Raw genomic sequence first — 20,224 nt, 5'->3', positions numbered from 1 at the left:
TACCAGACTAAGCTCAAGAACCTAATTGATAACACCAAATTACACCATTATTTTGACTCGTTTTGTACATGTTCTATTATTGTTTTATCTCTATTTCCAGTGTCATATGGGTTCTTTGTCTATATTTCATGTATTTAACGATATTGGGACCATATGCAAAGAAAGTAAACAATTCAGATGCAAAACAATAAAAAAAATGGAAATTGCACACAAGGCGACCTACATGGCGTTTCCTATGGGGAAGGCCATATTAGAAATGACATGTCCCACTCACCAACGGGTCGATTGACTCACTCTTCCACACGTTAGGAAGATGGCGTTCGTCACCTTGACATGGCGTTCACAATCCTTTGTGAAAGGCAGACGGTTAGAAAATGGACTCACTTGGTCTTCCATTCTTCCCATGTTCCACTATTTTTCCTCCCACAAAATGAGAAAGCTTCACATGACATTTTAGGTTTTAGGAACATTATAAATAGGCTTCAAACTTCATTTTTCAAATCATCCAAGCTTAGCACAATCATGAGCACGAAAATCACCGACCAAAGTTATAACTCGTCACATCGAGGGGTTATAACACCAGAGAGTATTGAGTTTGTACGAAGTTTGGAGCATTTTATTTTCCCTCATTTTAATTTTTCCGCCATTTACATTCCTTTACAAGTCTTCAACAATTTACTTTGTATTAAATTCAAGCCTCTGTTTAGAGCAGGTTTTTATCATATTTCGTATTTTATTACCGCTTTATTTATTTGCTCGCACTTTATTTAACTTGCCTCACACTACTTCTCTTATTTACAAGTCTTATTTATCGCATTGTATTGCTTTAAACTACTTTTCCGCAATGTCTAGCTCTAAGCTTCAAACTTATATTTTCATGTTTGTCATAAGCATGTCCAAATAACTTATTAATGCTGGCATGTGAGAACCGTCACTTGACGGTACTCCAACTGTTGCTTCTTTAGGATTTTGATTGTGAGTTGGTTTGATTTTAATACAATCTTTCTGAACTTAATTTAATCAGTCACTGCAAAAGTAGAGTCGTGAAAACATCGGGTAAGATCGAAAGTCGTCTGATATTAAAGCATAAGATTGGTTTGTTTTTTATTAATGAATATCGCGAAAGCACTTTGTTAATTAACTAGGAAAGTCTAATATTTATATAAGGATGTTTTAAAACTATTTGCGGACATGTTTGTAGGTTTAGAATCCGGTTGCCAAAGCGAAAGCCTGAGACCCTTTTAAGTTAAATTTTCCAATAAAAATTACTTTTCAACCGAGTAAAGAGTCTGATTTCTTAAAATAGGATTTACTACTTTAACGCATTAAGCACCGATCACACGTGACAGTGGACGGTATAAATTAGAGAGTCAAATTCGGTTCTGAATACATGGAAGCGACAATTCTTGTTCAATTACATTCTTTTCAAAGTAGAAAAAATAGTGATCCTATTTAGAAGCAATCAAGAGTATTGTTATTTGATGAGAGCCACATCCCAGTATTATTTTCCTGAATTTATTAAAGTTATTCAATTTTGTCTTACCCATTCTTAAATGTTGCTGCAAGATTTGCAGCAAGCATTTCAAATTCAGGACCAACTTTAATTTGAGATTCAAAAGGTTGTTATTTCTTTTGGCTTGCAGCTCCAGAATCACTAGGTCGAGGTTGTTCTTGGGTTGTATTACCCTATGCAACTCCTATTGCACTTTTCTTTGATTTTCTCTACACATAAAAATTAGAGAATTAATATGACATCAATGGAATTAACACCAATAGAGTTTTCAAGGTATGGACATAATGAAATACCTTTCTTTTTTGAGCTTCAGGGTCAACCACAAGAATAGTACAACTTCTTGCATTATGGTTATTGATACCACATTTTGTGAAATAATAACTTGTTTATGTCCTTCTCTTGTTAGGGTCTTCATTAGGTTCCCTCCTCCTCCTCCTCAATTTCTTTAGCCTTCTAGGTCCTCTTTTGTATACTGGAGATAACATCTCTTCAATTTTAACTTATGGCCACATGTCTTGTCCATTAATTGGACTTACATTATAAAACATGTCACATAGGTTTCCTTGGAGTAGTAATCATCCATAAATTCTTTGGGGCATTGGTTTCTAAAACCTAATGCACATACTGCATGTCTACAAGGTATGACTACTAATACTCAGAAACTACAAGTGCATGTTATTTTTGAAGTGTCCACAATGAAACTATGTCTGGTATGAACATGTTGAACTTGCAATATTATTTCACCAGATCAATTTGGAATCCAATTACCAACATGTTCTAATTCCTTATCTAACCTAAGTCCAAGTCTAGGCATTATCCTATGTTACCACCTATAAACTCTTTGTATTAAGTTAGCATTCCTTTTCATGATGTAGTTTCTTATCCATTCACACATGGTTAAAATTGGTTTATCCTTGACCACTAATATTGTATTATTAAATTCTTCACATACATTATTCATAAGTACATCACATCTATAAAATATGAAAAGAAGATGTTGTGGAAAAATATCATTTGACATCTCCTCTAAATCTGCCACCTCACCAAAATGAGGAGAATTTTGGTCCAAAAATTATTTTTTGCAACTAATGATGTGACATTGTTTAATCCCAACTATGTGTTTATTGTATTATGCATTTGCTTGCTAGGTTTAGATCAGTAGATGATGTCACATGATTCAATTGTAAATTCTTTTCCTCTTTTCTCTTTTTCTAATGACAATTCCAATTCAAAATTTTCTTCTGCTTTCCCCCCAAAATATGCCAGTTCATGTTCTCTCTCTTTCTTTTCTTCTTTCTTCTCCCTTTCGTTACCTCTTTCTTCCTATTATGCTTTCTTCTCTATTCTTCTACCTCTCTCTTCCTCTTCTTCTTTCTTCTCTCGTCTGTTGCCTCTCTCTTCCTCTTCTTTTTCCTTCTCTCTTCCACTGCCTCTCTCTTCCTCTTCTTCTTTCTTCTCTCTTCCTTTTATTCAACAAAGACTACAAGGTTCTGACATGATTTACAAAGATCTATGAATCAAAGTTTTTAAAGGTAGATTTTGGGTTATGATATATATTGGATTTATAAAGATTTACAGAGATCTTTCTTTTATGTTTGTGGTTAACTCATGGTCGCAAGGTAAAAGCCAACTTTTTTTACTGCTCTAGGACAATCAATTACCAGAGTTCTACTAAAGGTTATTTGTTTTGTCTTGTGTAGGTTTTAGAGGTCTGACTTACGATTATTTGGGATAAGGGAAAATCCGTCACATTTTTACTCGAGTTACTTTATGAGTTCATTTTTTGTTTCTTTAGTATATGGGTTAGAGTTCTTTGTTTTATGTCTTAAGTAACATCAGAAATATTGTTTTTACGACTTAATAATTATGACGACGTGCTTCCTATATATATATTGGTGATGATCGGACAAATGAAGATGCATTTAAGGTAATATCGAGCTTGCAGTGAGATATTTGATGAACAAAATGCATCCATTGATGCTTCTATGGTGCGTTTAGGGTTCATTTTATGCCTTTTGAGTTTATGGGTTCAACTTATGCATTTTGATTTTATGGGTTTCGATGAAGAATCACGATTTTTGAATCTTCCATTTTGAATCTTGCTTTTTGATGTTTAGAGTTCATTTTATGCTTTTTAAGAGTCATCAGATTCTGATCCATCAGAATCTGAGATATTCAACTTCTCTACATATGCTTTCATCAGGGTCAGTTTTGAGTTCAGTTTTAAACTTATGATCATGCATACTTGAACATATGTTAGTATATCCAATTGTTCTTTAAGTACTTTGTTATCATCAAAAGCCAAGGTATGCGAACAATTTTGTTCCAACGGTATGCAAGTCACTTCATATTTCAACATCAGAGTGGCACTTGCAGCAGAGAGTTTGTGAGGATGATGGGACGTGAGAAACTTCTTTGGGACATAGTACAATACTTTACATAGAAAATAAATTTGCTTTTGTATTTTTGTCACATCAATCATTCGTTTGTATTTGGGTTCAACTCTTCTAGTCAGAGGCTTCTTATACATGTTGATGAAGCTTGAGTAGAGTTCAAAATTTGTCTTCAGAACTTGGTGAGACTTTTAAAATCTTAGGAGAACGGGGTTCTGAGAATTTCAGAAGTTGGTAGTCATAACATTTATCAGAGTCTATATGGATGGTTTCTATTCAAAAATGTTGACTTGACACACCAGAGTTGACTTGACAAATCATAGTTAAATTCTTTGTAAATACGATTTGAAGTTTATCCTTTGGTTCATAGTCTGGACGTCTTCAGAGTTAGAATCTGTTTTCTATTTTTTGCACACTCAACAAAATAGTTAGAGTACAAAATTATTCTCAACACTTTGTTATCATCAAAACTCAAGGATAATCATAGAACCAAACTTGTTCCAACACTCATTTCCATAGAAAGGCTCTCTGCATTTTGATTAACTCGAATATCACCACCTTGGAGGATTTTTAAAAGGAGAATAAATACAATGAAATGGAATAAAGAACTGCATTAAAAAGAATGATAAGACCTCCATAAGAAAAAACTCGCTTTTCCAACTTGATAAGCGACTATGAACTTTGTCTAAAGTGGTTATCCAAGAGTCGTGCCTTTTAGGATTAGTATCAAAAAGTGACTTAATTCCATGAGATTGTTTTCATGAAGAGTGATTATTAACTGTAGTTTCCTTGAGATTGTTTTCACGAATAATGATTATCAGTTGAGTTATTAAATGCAATTAATAAATGTTCAAGTTAAAAGTAAAAATTTTAAGACACCTAGTTTTAAAGATTCAATGGATTCCAAGGTTTTAAGATCGTGTTTTGGAAGGACTCGGGTACTAAAATTATTTCGTCTAAATATTTATATTCTTAGAAAAATACAATTCCGTCGGATCCAACTTAATAATTATATTCCTAGCAAAATATAGAGGCAGTAGACCATAATTGCCAAAAATTGTATAACCAAAACAAGAACACCATTGAAGTTGAGAAAGATAACTTGCATTACATAATGGAGAAAATAGTTACAAGAAATCTACTATACGAGATCAAGCTCGCCATACTTATATCATATATAGTTAGTTATTATCACTAACTAACTCTCAACAACCTATAATAACCTAATGTAAATTAGTTACTGAGAAGTTAAGCTAAAGATTATATCAATGGTTAAGTTGGCTTATTGAGCAAGTAACTGTACCAACTACTTTTAATCTTCATGCTTAACACCCCCCTCAAGCTAGAGAATACATTCATCATTCCTAGCTTTCTTTGAGGTTGTTGAATGGCTCTACATGCAGTGACTTTGTCATGATGTCACCCACTTGGTCTTTTGATGCAATAGAAAGAAAATGAAGAAATATTTCTTGTACCTTGTCTCTCACCATATGGAAATTAATTATGCTTAATTCTCTCAAGAAAAACCAAATTTGCAGCTATATGAAGAGCTGACTTGTTGCCACGGTAAATCACAAAAGGAGAAGGATGATTGATGTGAAAATATTGTAGTAGGTATAAGATCCATTGTCCCTAACATGTGGCTTAAGCCAGTGCTCTAAACTCAACCTCTGATAATGATCTAGAAATAAAAAATGCTTATTGTTTTTACAACTAATTAAAAAGGTTCCAAGGAATAAACAAAAATCAGTTGTAGATCTTCTAGTATCGATACATGCTCCCCAATCAGAATTAGAGAATCCTTTAAGTTTTGTTGTTGATGATGAACTGAAGAAAAAACCATTAGATGGCCTAACTTTGAGATATTTCAAAACATGCAGATCTGCTAGCATATTCTCATCAGTTGGTGCACTTAAGAATTGGCTAAGTATGCTTACAACATAAGAAATATATAGCTTGGAGTGTGTCAAACACAAAAGTCTCCAAATTAATCTTCTATAGGTTGTTGGATTAAATAGTGAGTTACCAGAGTCTTTGTGCAATTGTATATGGGGATGCATAGGATTATTTCAAGGTTTCACTCCACCTAAGTCAGTTTCTTGTAGGAGATCAAGTGTATACTTTCTTTGACATAATGTGATGCCTTCATTTGATATGCTCACTTCGAATCCTAGAAAATATTTGAGAACTACTAGATCCTTGATGCTAAATTTGTCATTTTAGAGGGTCTTAATGTTGGTAATATCATCAACATCAGCCCCCATAAGACCAAATCATCTATATATACAAGGATCGCTGTGAATAAGGTGCCATTGGACTTAGTATAAAATAAATAATCAAATTTTGATTGAATGTATCCTGAGTATAACAGAGTTGTAGTGAGCTTTGTATTCCATTGCCTACGTGCTTGTTTGAAGCCATAAAGATATATTCGAAGCTTACATAGTAAGTTAGGATGAGGTAGCTCAAGACCAGGAAGAGGTTGTATATAGATCTCTTTATTAAGATCCCCATGTAAGAATGTTGTATTGACATCAAGTTAAAACAAAGGCCATTTTTTAGCTGCTGCAATGGCCATGAAAACCCTGATGGTTGTCATCTTGACAACTGGACTGAAGGTGTCTAAATAGTTAAGTCCTTTAGTTTGAGTGAAGCCATTGGCAACTAACCTTGCCTTATATCTATCTACACAACCATTAGCATATAAATTGAATTTAAACACCCACATACATCCAATAGCTTTCGTATGATCAGCTAGGGTAACTAGTTTTCAAGTGTTAGTTTTCATCAGTGCAGCCAGTTCAATTTGAATAGCATGAGTCCAATTTGCATCACAAATGGCCTCTTCATAGGGATGAGGTTCATAAATAGGTGACAAATTGAAAATGTATTTGGTATCATTAGTAGGGACATTATGGTAAGAGATGAAAGAGGATAGTGGATACTTACTTGAAGAAGAAGTTGATGCATAAACTGAATTAAGAGACTGAATTGTATTCTCAATCAAATTACAATGATAATCTTGTAAAAATGAAGGAGTTTTAGTAATTCTGGTGGATCTTCTAGGTTGAAGATCATCATTGGTAGAAGGGAAGTTAACAGCTGAAGGTTTTGACGAAGTTGAAGGAATAAAGTCAGATTGAGTATTGGGAGAATGGACCACAGATGGATTTGAAGGTTCAGTATGAGTAGGGGTAGGAATAGGCTGGGTTGAGCTAGGCTTTGTCAAGCCTGAGTCTGGCCTTCTAAAAAATTTAAAGCCTAAGACTGGTTTGTAGCCTATCATAGGCTTATTTTTAGACCAAAGTCTGACCTTTTTGAAGATCTGATTGGCCTGCTAGCCTACTTAAAAGTTTATTTCATTTAACATTTGTAACTAAGAAAGTCAACTAAAATTAAATAGATAATGAATTAAAAAATCAATGAGACTAAATATTTGTTTTTATTGACAAATTTGAGGTTACTGATTTATATAAGTTTTGTGATACTATTTGTTTGAGAGAACTTATCAAAAAAACCTTAAGAAAAAAACTTATGACATTGTTCATAAGGTTTTTTCAACTTATTTTCATAAGTTCTGGAAAAAAAAAACTAAGTCTTATTTTCATATTTTAATTCAAAGTACAAAACAAAAAATAATTATAATAAAAAAGTTATTAATTTTTTTAAATAGTCCGTTCTAATGGGCTTAAAATGCTTTTTTTTTAATTGCCCATGGACTAACCTTTTTAGCTAAATCGGCTTATAAAGAAGCCTAGATCTTTTCTATTTTAAAAAAATGGCTTAGCCCAAGTCTGTGTAGGTTAGGTCGTAGGCCCCTGTTAGTTGGCATGACATATTCCCATCCCTAAGTATGAAGAGTATCAGGTGTAAGTGGAGTTGAAAGCTCAGTATGAGGAGTAGCAGGTGTAAGTTGCGGTTCAAAGTCATGAATGTAAGGGAAATCAAAACAATCAGTTTGAGGAGGAGTAACATGATATGATGAATGATTGTTAGAAGAGGTAGCATTAAGTAGCTTGTAAGGAAAAATGGACTAAAAGAAAATAACATCTCTAGATAAAAAAAATCTTTTGATTGTAGATCAAATAAAATGTGTCCTTTAACACCAACTTGCAGACCTAGATACAAACATTTCTTGGACCTAGAATTCAACTTCCTCATATTGGCTTGTAGGGTAGAAGCAAAACAAATAGATCCAAACACTTTAAGTAGTTTAATATCAGGTAAGCATTGATGCAAAATTTGAAACGATGACTTATTGTGAAAGAAAGGTGTGGGCAATCTATTAATAATATGAATGACATGACAAAATGCATAGGACCAGAAACGTTTAGGGAGTTGAGCTTGAAATGAGAGATCTCTAGTAATACCTAGTATATGTTGATGTTTTCTCTCAACTATGCCATTTTGTTGAGGGGTACCAATACATGAGGTTTGATGTACAATACCAGTTTCCTTATAGAAACATTTAAGGATGAACTCACTATCATTATTTGACCTAAGGCACTTGATTTTGATATTAAATTAAGTGTGAATCATAGAGATAAAAGATTTAATGAGGCTTTGAGTTTCTGATTTACACATAATGAGGAAAATCCATGTAAGATATTTATGAGTGTTGTTAGGAAAAGGTAGTCTCGTTTGCTTGGCATAAAAATAAACATCACAGGGTAAATTTGACAGCATGATTTGGACAAAAGGAAATTATTTCTTTATTTCAATTAATTTGTCATAAGAAGGATGGCCAAATATCAAATTTCAAATGTTACAAGAATTGTGCTTCAAATGTAAAATGTTGATATATGAATCAGAGATGCACGAGAGTGTGTTTAAGACTGCAACTTAAGGATGATTAAGAATGAACAATCCACGTTTCAAGTCAGTTGCACCAATCATCTTCTTTGAGTATGAGTTTTGTATTAAACAAGTATAATTGTTAAAAATGAGTTGGCAATCTAGACAATGAGTTAGCTTAAGGACATAAATAAGATTGAAAGAAAACTGGGGCATGTATAAGACATTGGTTAGAATGAATGTGTTATCAAAGAAAATAGTTCCTGCATAATCAGTGGTGACCATGGATCCATTGAGAAGTTTGACTGTTATAGGGGAGATTTTTTTCAAACAAGAGAAATTTTTCTAAGAGAAACACGCATGATTAATGGCACATTTATCAAGTATGAAGGATTCAGGTGAAACATTGATAGGAATAGTGCATATAATACTTGTATTTGACTTTGAGTGTGTGGTGAGGTGGTTAACACTGTCATTATTGAGGTTTGAAGATTTAAGTAAGACCAACATAGCTTTGTGTCGGCCTGGAGTAAAGCCTAAGAAACCTGAATCCTGATGATGAAATTGCTCTTCAAAATTTCCTGGAGGAACCTCATCATCAATGAGATACATTATTTATCGGTCCTTGTTGTTTCTAATGAGGAGGATATACATGTTTATTGAAACATGTATCAATGGTATGATTAGTTATACCACAATGTGTACATACTCAAGTACCTCTGCCTTAACCATTGAAGGATTTACCACCTCTGTCACGAAAAGAAGAACCTCAGCCTTAGAATCGACCAGTAGAAAAACCCAAAAGTTTGGATTCATCAATGGGAGAAACAATTTGTCTTTCTTGTTGAACAAGTAAAGAATAAACATTGCTAATGTTGGAAAGAGGATCCACCAACACGATTTGAGATCTAACAGCTGAATATTGGTCATTCAATCCTTTCAAGAATATGAAGACTTGATAAGAATCCTTGTAACTATGAATCTTATCAATTGGTAAACATGAGTTATCACAATCACGAGCAGGGATGGGACGAAAATTGTCCAATTCTTGCCACAACAACATTAATTTTGTGTAATAAGAAAAGATAAAACAATGACATTGCTTTAGAGTACAAATCTCTTCCTGAATATCTGGAATTCTGAATATCACCATCATAAAATCTATCTTTTAATTCCTTCCATATGCTTAAGCAATTTCCATCCATAAGAAACTTTGAGATATTACAGTTTCCACTGAATTATTCAACCATGACATGATCATCGTGTTACATCGATCCCAAGCAAGGAAGTCACGGTCTTTATCTAGTGGTCTTGACAAAGTCCCATTGATGAAGTCGAGCTTGTTCTTGGAACGTAAAGTCGTCGTCATGGATATGGACCATGAATGATAGTTTACATCATTCAACAATGGAGTAACTAACACAATAACTGAATTCTCATTAGGATGCATGAAGTATGGATTAAGGATATCATTTTGATAACATTTGTTGGTATTGAAATTCATATTACGTTGAAGTGATGGAATATGACCATTAATGGTGCTCGAGGAACTCTCAACTGACATAATTGCAGAGAAGAAAGAAAGAAGACGACAATCAATGAAGTAAAGAAAGAATAAGGTGAGATTTGTGAAGATTATGCATCCTGCAGAGCCACGGGTCAATGATACCATGTGAAAACTAAAACAACAACATAATTGATGTCGAGAAAGATAGCTTGCATTGCATAATGGAGAAAAGAATTACAACAAATCTACTATACAGCGATCAAGCTCAATCAAATGGATGTACTTGAACTTAATTTGTATTTTTGATTTAACGTTGACTGTTTAAATAAAAATTTCACGCTATAACTATATAATTAAAAGAGTTGATGTTCAATAATACCGACTAGATATATTTATCACAAAGAATATAGTATATAAAATTAAAAGATCATTTTTCTAGACAAGTAAACAAACAAACCACGCAAAAAAGTCTATAGCATCTTTCTGTTCTAACCACAAATTATTGCAAAACTCTCCTTCAAGAAGAAGAATCACCATAGGTGTCATTCTCAACCAAATGTAGACTTATCTTCTTCATCACTTCATGTTTTTCCAAACTCATTGAGCAATTAGCACTGGAATTCAAACCTGAGTCAGAGTCAGAAATATTAAGGATCTATTTGATTAAAAATCATTGCATGATGAATTAAAAATCTGATTTGATTACTGTGGAACTTGACAATATTAATGAGCACAAGTATACACCTTATAACTAAATAATAATAATTTTACATAAAACAAACAAGAAGTAACATTCATACCTGAAACATGATGGGAATTCTTCATTCTCTTGGCTTCTCAATGGTCATGGCTCATATTGTGAGTTGCTCATTTATTTTTATGACAGAGATGTGAGCAATTTTGGACCAATATTCGTTCCGTTTATACCTTTCTTCTAACAATGGACATCTTGAAATGGTCAGTTCCTCAAGAAAGGTAGGGAGGCTGTCTTCTGGCAATGACTCTAGTCTTGGACACTCGCAGAAAAAAAGTGTTTTCAGCGAGGAGGGAAAGACTTTTTCTGACAATGAGTTTAGTCTTGGACAGTTCCTGAAATAAAGTGTTTTCAGGGAGGAGGGAAAGGCTTTTTCTGACAATGACACAAGCTCTGGACAATTAATAAAGTAAAGGCATTCTAGAGAGGAGAGGTGTCGAAGTCCATTTGCTTCTAAGGATTTCATTTCAAAGAGACTTTCGAATTCTAGAGACACAAGGGTAATGGGCAACAACTGCTCCTTGAGCAACATCTTAACAATGTCATCACCACTGATATCCATTGAACGAACACGAGTAAGGCCTTGGAGACCCCACTCTGTTACCGGCTTTGTTATCCTCACAGAATAAACTGTAATTGATTGTAAATTCGGAGGTAGGAAAGCTCCTTCACATAATGATAAATTCAAATTTGGAAGATTGCATAGAATTATCGATTCAAGAGCGGTGAGGGTGTCCATCCGTTGAGGTAGTGATCTAAGTGCCTCACAATCACTGACAACAAAAGATCGGAGGGTTGACGAGCTACAAGGCAGAGTTTCTGAAATAAAAATAGATTCCAAACTCCTACATTTCCTGATGGAAAGATCTTGGAGCATAGGAAAACAGTTCAATGGGAAGGAGGTAAGTGCACTGCAGCTCGTTTGTAATTTAAGAGTCACAAGTGATGTGTAATTCCTCCACGTTTCAGGAGGTAGGAATGTTAAATTCTCACATTCTTCGATACAAAGTGATTGCAAAGAAGTGGGTAAACCGTTTGTTGGAAACGCATTGAGAGAACTAATACCATAGAGATCCAAGCATAGAAGACAGGTGCTGTTTATAATCATTTTAGGTACAGATTTTAGCATATGACAGTTCGATATGTCTATTGTTTGCAGCAGACATGGAGAATCACTCTCGAGCAATGAGTATTGGGTCCTTTCAGTATTGCTTTCTGAATTCGAATCTCCCTTAATATGAATCTTTTTTATTGAGGAGAGCCAATGTTGAGTAGGTGGTGCTGCCAAGAGATGGTCGCAACCATCTATTTCAATCTCTTCTATGGAAGGAAGATGAGTAGGTAAATGTCCCTTTAATTTGGGACAACTTAATAACCTCAGAGTTTTTAGACGAGGAAAAGGAGACATGTTGTCTGGAAAAGGATGCCATTCCTTCCAATTTCCCATGGACAAAAACAACAAATTCTCAAGGGATTGAAATGGTTGGAATGAAGAATTGGAACCTCCTGCTGCTATGCCATAGAACTGCTGCCCAATTGTATCCAAAATTGTCATTCTACCAATTCGCAAGTCCTTGAGAGAAGGTAGCTGCCCTAGTGGTGGAAGTGTCGTGCAATTCACACATTCATGAATATAGAGGGACACCATGTTAAAAAATGATGGATCTCCCAACCAACTAGGAAAATGTGTCCCACCATACAAGTCAATGGTCAACTTCTTAAGGTTTGAGGATGGTTGTAACATATCAAGCACATTTCTTTCATTAAGTGTGTCATCAGTTTCCTTGCCCCACTGTAGCGTCAATACCTCAATATGTTCTTTGCTCTTCAAGTTGGTATCACTTGCCTCCATGACATCAATGACATTTTGCAGGTTCTTGATGAATAACTCTCCCCGTAGATTAGGAAACTTCCCAATCTCTCTAACACTTGAACCAATATTTTTCTTTCCTACTACAAAAACATTTAGAGTTTGAAGGTTTTCTAGTTCAGCAATTTGCTTCGGCATCTCTATTATGCTTGTCCTATCAATATAAAGATGACGCAAATTAATTAATTTACCAACAAATTCTGGCAATTCTGTGAGTTTATAGCACTCAGATAAAATCAAGGTTTGCAAGTAGTAGAGGTTGCATATGGTGTCAGGCAAGCTTGTGATTTCAGTATGAGAGAGATCTAGATAGCGCAACTGCACTAAATTGCCAACTGTAACGGGTAACGTGGTGATGTTTCTATATTTTGACAACGATAACACACGCAACCTTTCAAATGTGGGTAGCAAATAATTGACCACGTTTCTTGATAAATTATATTCTGCCCATCGAAATTCAATGGCAAGGAAGCTTCTCAAGCGTTTGAATTTGTCGAAAGTCTTAAACTTCTTGAAAACGTCGTATGTTTCTTTATTATATGACAAGTGACGAACATTTTCATAGCTCTTAGCGCCAAATTCATGTCTGTAACAACTTCTTCCAGATACAGCAGTAGCTAAATCATTAACAAGGTCATGCATGACAAATATTTGTTTTCCATAATTATCATGCAATTGTTGAATCAATGATCTGGATAACAATTCAGCAAAAAACTCATCACCTACTTCTTCCATGGTTTTTCTGTCTTGAGAATGATCAAGGAAGCCTTCTGCCATCCACAATAAAACCAGTTGCTTCCTATCAAGTGGATAGTCCTTTGGAAAAATAGAGCAATAGGAAAAACATCTTTTCAATTGAGATGAAAGATATTGATAACTCAAGCGCAATGCAGGCAAAATATTATCATTCTGTAAGTTCCATATGTCGTTGTTCAGAACTTCAATCCACTCTTCAGTATCTACTTTCGAACGCAATAGTCCTCCAAGTGATTTTGCAGCGATTGGCAATCCACCACACTTTCGGGCAATCTTCCTGCCAATTGGTTCTAGCTTTCGGCGTTGAGTTTCAGAAAAGTCTCCACTTCCAAATGCATGTTTGGAGAGTAAAAACCAACTGTCTTCATGGGATAGAGGATCTAATGAAAAAATAGGAAATGTGCGTGCAACATCTGCCACTTTTTTGTGGCGTGTTGTGATGATCATTCTGCTTCCATTTTTTCCGTATATCAACGGAGATGCAAGTTCATCCCAATCAGAATAACTGTCATTCCATAAGTCATCCAACACAATGAAAAATCTTTTGTCCCTCAAATTTTTCTTTAACTCAACTCGAAGAAAATCAAGATTACTGGTTTCCCATGTTTTTGAAGTGACAGATTCAAGGAGAGCTTTGGTTACTCTAAAAACATCAAAATCCTCCGATACACAAGCCCATGCTTTGAGATCAAAGTGATGTTCAACTTTTTCATCATTGTAAGCAAGTTGTGCAAGTGTTGTTTTTCCGACACCTCCCATGCCTAAAATTGCAACCACCTCTATATTTATCTTGCTAGTGCCATTATCTGATAGCAGCATGTTCATTACTATCTCTTTGTCCTCTTTTCTACCAACCATGACAGATTCATTGACCATAGAACTTGAAGGTGTTCTATGAGAAACTCTGACACTTTTAGTTTGCAAACCAATGATATCCTTATGTTGTGCAAAAAGTTGCAAGCTTTCACACATGATCTTCATTTGGGAATTGATCTCTCCATAGATACTTCTAAAAGGAGAAGAAAGGAAGTTCCAGACCTGTTTAGTTTTGCTTGCAGCTTGCGTGTTCTCCATCTGGCATCGAAGGGAGTCATAGCTAATATGGTTGAGCAAATCTTCAGCATCGTAGAGAGCATCTTTCAAGCCATCAAGCCATTGTTTGACAGAAGGAGTGTTGATCTGCTTCTCCTCTGCAGCATCTAGCACAGGTTGAATAGTGAGTAGTGTTTGTCCTAACTGTTTCAAGAGTGAGTCATCGAGCTTGGTGTTTATGATGTAATCACGAAACTCTTTGGAAGCAAGTTTCTCAACTAAGGTCTGAACAGTTGCAGAGAGGAAAGCAGTTCCTATCACAGTTGCAGCCATGTTGTATTAGCAAAAGTTTGAAGGAAATGAGCAAAGACTCTCGTATGAGAATGGATAGAACCTCTTTTTTTGAACGGTTGGAAGTGGATATAGTAAAAGAGAGATTCACATGTGAATGAATAGTAATAATATTTGACTGCTGTCTAACAAAAAAAATCAAAAGTATAGAGCTGGCAAGCAATATAAAGATTCCATTCAATAATTGATGCAAAGCAATAATTGATATTAGTGGTGCACTATCCATGTAATAATGTCGTGAAGGTGATAGTGACAAAAGAACATAAATCAGGTAATTGCTCATACTCTGTAAATAAAGATTGTGTAATTGCTCCATATTTCAGGTAATTGCTCCATGTCTAATTGATTCACCTCTATACTACAATACAACATAAATCAAAATCAACCAACCTATAACCCGATTCATTTTTATTTTAAACATTGATTAAGGGGCAAGATTGGGGGTAAAAGAAAATAATATGACAGGAAATGGACCAAATCGAATGATAATCTATATTGTAATTTCTTGACCACCAATCATGTTATGCCATGTGAATAGAGTTCACAGAAATGCATGGTTACTTCAGAAGATATGCAAGAGGATAATTGAACTTTTCAGATTTAAATGACAATGCAGAATTAATTTTCTAGTAGGAAATATCAATTCGTATTAAATATTCTATTAGGGTTTTATTAGTGATTGCAATAATAGTTGCAGTTGCATCACAATTCTTGATATTTCAAAAAACCTGGTCAATTGCAGCCTCAATTGAGATCAAGTTCTGGTTTTAGCTAGAACAAAAGCCCATTTGTTGCAGTTAAGATCGCAGTCGCATTCCTTTATTTTAAAACCTGGTACAGGGAATTCGAGGATCCAAATAAACTTTATATAGACTATAGCAAAATGATACAAGTTCAAGAGTAAAATAAGTAAATTAGAATGATGGGGCAGACTATTCTCATTTGTCCTACCCATATTTAGGACGATGGACTTTTGGTTTGGTAATGAGATTGGACTTTTGATTCCAACAGAGCCACATATTTATCGAGCATAGAGACCACGGCTTCAAATTCAGTCACTTGATTTTCTATGGCATCAATCTGCTCAACATACTCGTTAAAGCTACCACTTTTGCATTTCAATTGCTCCACAAACACCCTTAACCCTGAAGCCAAATCACCAAACCCTTTATACTCGTCGGCAACCTTTGCATTCATTTTCTCCACCAGCTCTAGATGATTATTAGTCCCCTGACACACAAATTCATTGCAAATTATAACAAGATAGATCAATAAAAACAATTGTACATTTCAATTCGCCAAGTGTCTGCAGAATTAATGAGAAGTAGGATATTAGAGAGGATTGGAGAAAGCGTGAGGGGTTTCACCTGAAGCTCCGATTTGATCATGGTGGCGACACTACTGAAGAGATCATTTAGTGATTCAGCAAGTTCATCATGCTTCTGATCTCGGGCTCCATCTTTCTTTACATTTTCCATGGTTGGGGCATATATGATCCACACCATAAATCTCCAATCACGATTTGATATCATCCATCCGGCATTCTACACCTACAAGAAATTAATTTTAATTAATTCCGTAGAACCCGATGTTTTTAATTTAATTATTTTAAGTTGTTGATTTAGTGAAACTAAAATATTAGAATTTTTTACTCAAATATTTCATATTTTCAAAAAAAATCACAAAATAACTTAGTTTTTAAAAAAAAAAATTAATCTACCACAGTTTAAAAAAAACGTAAGACATAGGCGTCAGATCAATTGACATCTATCCTTAAAATTTAAAAGGGGACGCCAATTGAATTGGCTACAGCACATGGTGTTGTCAATCTAATTGACGTCCATGTACACTAATTGAGAAGATGCGTCAATTGATCTGACGCCTTAGTGTAATGTGCAATTTTTTTAATAAATAGAGGTGTTGTGTGATTCATTTTTCCACGTCTCATTTTTTCGTAATGCAAACATGTTTGGTGTTCGTCGATGTTATGGAAAAATGATTTATTCGAGAGACAAACCTCGGATGTTGATACTCTTCTAGAACATTTGTAGTTTCGATCAACTAAAGAGAGAGCTGGTTCGTTGGTTAGATGGAAAAATACTAAAAGGGGAAAAAATAAGAAGTATTGAGACACTCAATAGTATATTTGGTTGGGTGCGAGTAAAAACTGATAAGGATGCTAGCGAAATGATGTTTGAAAGAGATTACATCAGTTTGATTGTTGTAATCAGTTAAAATGTTATGTTTTAAGTTTGCTTATGTTGTAATGATTTGTAGTGATGTTTGTTGTTAACCTTGTTGTAACAAAAAGATAATGATATATAAAAATTCAATATTACAAAAATTAAAATGAGGTACTAAATTATGATGCAGATGTTGCTCCTAGATTGGGACATTTGTTCTTATTGTGTCTGTATTGACGACAAATACTACATAATCTTATCATTTTATCAGTCGTATCCATTTCTGTTCTAATACGCATACTATTTGGCCGTCCTTTTTTCTTTCTTCACATCTCATCGTTGTGCCAAAATATGTCCCCTTCATATGGAGCTCATTATTCCTTCATTGGTAGCACTGAGAAGCTTTTGTTATACACATTCATGACGGTAATGACCTTGTAAACATCAAATAGATGGCTATAAGCGTCCTGGCGAGTATGTGTGCATGCCGCAATGACATGGGAGCAAGGAATACGGAAGGTCTGGAACTTTCCATTGTCACGCCAACTTCTATTTAGTTTGACAACATTAGATAAATTTGACATCCCCTCATTGTGGTCCATTGTTTCCTGTACACTAAAATTTTTCCTATGACAGTCAAAGATTGTAATCGCGTGTGTGTTAGCTTTGATATTTTCCTCTTTCATCACTTTCATACAACACTCACTGAATATTTTACCCGACATTAATATTGCACTCTATCTTTCACCTCTGGTTGCGAAGGTAGATGTCAACCTAAAATAGGTTGTTCTGACCAAAGCGGTTATTGATAGATTTCTAATGCCTTTGAATATGTCGTTCATGCATTCCACAAGGTTTGTTGTCATGTGACCCCATCGACAGCCTCTGTCAAATGCCATTCTCCACTGCTCTACTGGTCTGTTATCCACCCATCTTCCTACATCTGCATTAGACAATCTAATTTCATCACAGTAATGTTGAAATGACGGCTGAGTTAGAGCATACCATGCATTCACCACTTTTTTGCGAAGGTTCTTGTCTTTGATTGCACGCGTGAAGTTTTGTGCGATATGTCTAATGCAATAGACATAGGTAGAAGGAGGATCATGCCATCCGTTATCATGGTTATTGTAAGCACTCTCAATGGAAGCATGTCTATCTGAAATCAAATAGAGATTGGTTTGTGGAGTGACACGTGTTCTGAGATGTCGAAGGAAGAAACTTCAACCACCAGCGGTTTCACCTTCAACCAGAGCAAAGGCAATGGGAAAGACATTAATTTTTCCGTCTACTGCAACAACCATAAGCAAAGTACCCTTGAAATTGTCGTATAAGCATGTTCCATCAATTTGAATAATAGGTTTGCAGAATGCAAACCCTTTGATGCACGGTTCAAACGCCCAAAAGAGACGGTGAAAGATTCCATTTCCAGCAACACAAGTTCCGTCTGGCGTAAATGCTGACAATGTCTCCATAATTTCAATAGCTCGTGGTTCGTATGTTTTAAGTGCCCATAAAAACCGTGGCAATTCTTTGTATGAATCCTCCCAGTTGTCGAATACACGTTCAACAACCTTTGTCCTCGCAATCAACGCTTTCTTGTAAGATGGAGTATAATTATATCTTGTGAGGATATGAGATATTATTATACTCACCATCACTAATGGGTCTTTGTTAACAAGCGGGAAAATGTCTTGACATATTAATGCAGCGCTTAATTTACGTGATCTTGTACAATATTAGTTGCAATGCAACTGTAAGGTGGGTCTATAGAAGATATCTCACAAGAGTCGCTTCTCTTCTTGTGAGACGCAATCAACCAAAACTTGCAAAGAATGTTACGACATTCGATGACAGTCCTTCTCGAATCAGTGCGTTTCACAGTGAAATCAGCAAAATTATTCATGTGAAATTTTTTGATAGCTCGCACACATTCTTATTTAGTGCAGAACATGTCTCACACTTTTAACTCACTCTCTGATCGTGGATATGGGTTATAAAAAACATTGTTGGATGTTTCATCGTCATGCAGATCCATGTTTGTCATATGTTGAGGCGAATTATAGACATGACTTGGAGGTAATGGCGTTGGATGATCGTCATCTTCAATGTTGTTGTTCAACATATGATCGACCTGTATCTCGGTCTCTTCTTATTCTTCATCAACGACATTGACTTCTGATTCTGCTTCTAGGTCGACTTCACTTAGGGTTTGTGAATCAAGTTCATCGGATTCAACTTGATTAGTTATCTGAGATTACTGAGACGGTATACTTGGTTGAAGAGTAATATATAACTTAATATAGTTGCAACCAGAATGTTCGTGACTAACAAACATATATTTAACATCTTCATCGTCCCGTACCTTTAGCGGGTAAAATTTACATTGATTGTTCTCGAAATAAATTAGATTTTGATACGTGATTTGTGACACAAGACCAGATCCTATGCATGATTCAATTCATTTTTTCAAATGCAAGAAATTTGAATTTCTCTTGATCGTAAGTCGAATAGTATCGGTGTTTCGAAAACAAAACCCGTATATATCAAACTCATATGTCTCACAGTTGCAATGAACATTGATAATATATTTAGATGCATATGACATTGTAATATTTGGGTGTATATGGAAAGTAAAAAATTTGGTGCAGATGAATTTATGTTGATTGTATGATGAAATGGTAAGACACTTAAATAGCCATGTGACATGGCATGCATGCAAACCCTAGCGCCAGTCTAATTGGTACATGGGCGTCAGTACATGTAGCGCCTTGCAAACCGCAAACCATTCTGCATGGAGATAGCCATGCAACATGCAGCCTATGTGAAGACCATGCATGCAAGCCTAGGAGGTGCGAGTCCATATGGCGCTTGCATTGTAATATTGCATGTGTAAGTCAAACCAATTGGCGCCTACATGCAAGCCCAATTATCCATGCATCCAAATTTTTGTGTGTCTTTGCATGTCTCTCATTATAAATAGTCATGCAAGTTTCACTTCTTCATCACCAACAATCACTTCTTCCTCTGTAACAACCATTGTTTCATATATTTACTATGACAAGATGTCT

The 20,224-nt window shown here is 35.1% G+C and overlaps 2 protein-coding genes across 4 annotated transcripts; both read right to left on the bottom strand.

The window, feature by feature from the left end:
• Positions 1-10,396: 10,396 nt before the first annotated feature.
• On the bottom strand, positions 10,397-14,952 carry LOC127085679 (putative disease resistance RPP13-like protein 1). Its single transcript, XM_051026175.1, has 2 exons — positions 11,008-14,952; positions 10,397-10,834 (listed from the first exon to the last, which is right to left on the bottom strand). Exon 1 carries the CDS (start codon positions 14,950-14,952, stop codon positions 11,059-11,061), a length of 3,894 nt encoding a protein of 1,297 aa, XP_050882132.1. The 3' UTR covers positions 10,397-10,834; positions 11,008-11,058.
• A 171-nt stretch (positions 14,953-15,123) lies between these two features.
• On the bottom strand, positions 15,124-16,549 carry LOC127085680 (biogenesis of lysosome-related organelles complex 1 subunit 2). 3 transcript variants are annotated; one of them, XR_007789252.1, is made up of 4 exons: positions 16,338-16,548; positions 15,922-16,200; positions 15,699-15,801; positions 15,124-15,328 (listed from the first exon to the last, which is right to left on the bottom strand). XR_007789252.1 is itself a non-coding variant. In XM_051026176.1 (3 exons), exons 1-2 carry the CDS (start codon positions 16,500-16,502, stop codon positions 15,928-15,930), a joined length of 438 nt encoding a protein of 145 aa, XP_050882133.1. In that variant the 5' UTR covers positions 16,503-16,548; the 3' UTR covers positions 15,124-15,801; positions 15,922-15,927. The 3 variants fall into 3 exon arrangements, 2 of the variants coding, with proteins under 2 accessions (XP_050882133.1, XP_050882134.1); XM_051026176.1 differs by having other exon boundaries at positions 15,124-15,801; XM_051026177.1 differs by lacking the exons at positions 15,124-15,328; positions 15,699-15,801 and having other exon boundaries at positions 15,815-16,200; positions 16,338-16,549.
• Positions 16,550-20,224: the final 3,675 nt, after the last annotated feature.

This window comes from Lathyrus oleraceus, chromosome 5 (assembly GCF_024323335.1).
Source record: "Lathyrus oleraceus cultivar Zhongwan6 chromosome 5, CAAS_Psat_ZW6_1.0, whole genome shotgun sequence".
NCBI lineage: Eukaryota > Viridiplantae > Streptophyta > Magnoliopsida > Fabales > Fabaceae > Lathyrus > Lathyrus oleraceus.
The sequence above is the reverse complement of the archived record's forward strand: the minus strand, read 5'-3'. Positions and strand labels throughout refer to the sequence as shown.

Excerpts from the sequence above, each read along its gene's own strand:
- LOC127085679 (XM_051026175.1), bottom strand. The coding sequence starts at position 14,952 with ATGGCTGCAACTGTGATAGGAACTGCTTTCCTCTCTGCAACTGTTCAG.
- LOC127085680 (XM_051026177.1), bottom strand. The coding sequence starts at position 16,502 with ATGATATCAAATCGTGATTGGAGATTTATGGTGTGGATCATATATGCC. Across the intron at positions 16,201-16,337 it reads TGATCAAATCGGAGCTTCAG|GGGACTAATAATCATCTAGA; the intron begins GTGAAACCCCTC and ends TTTGTGTGTCAG.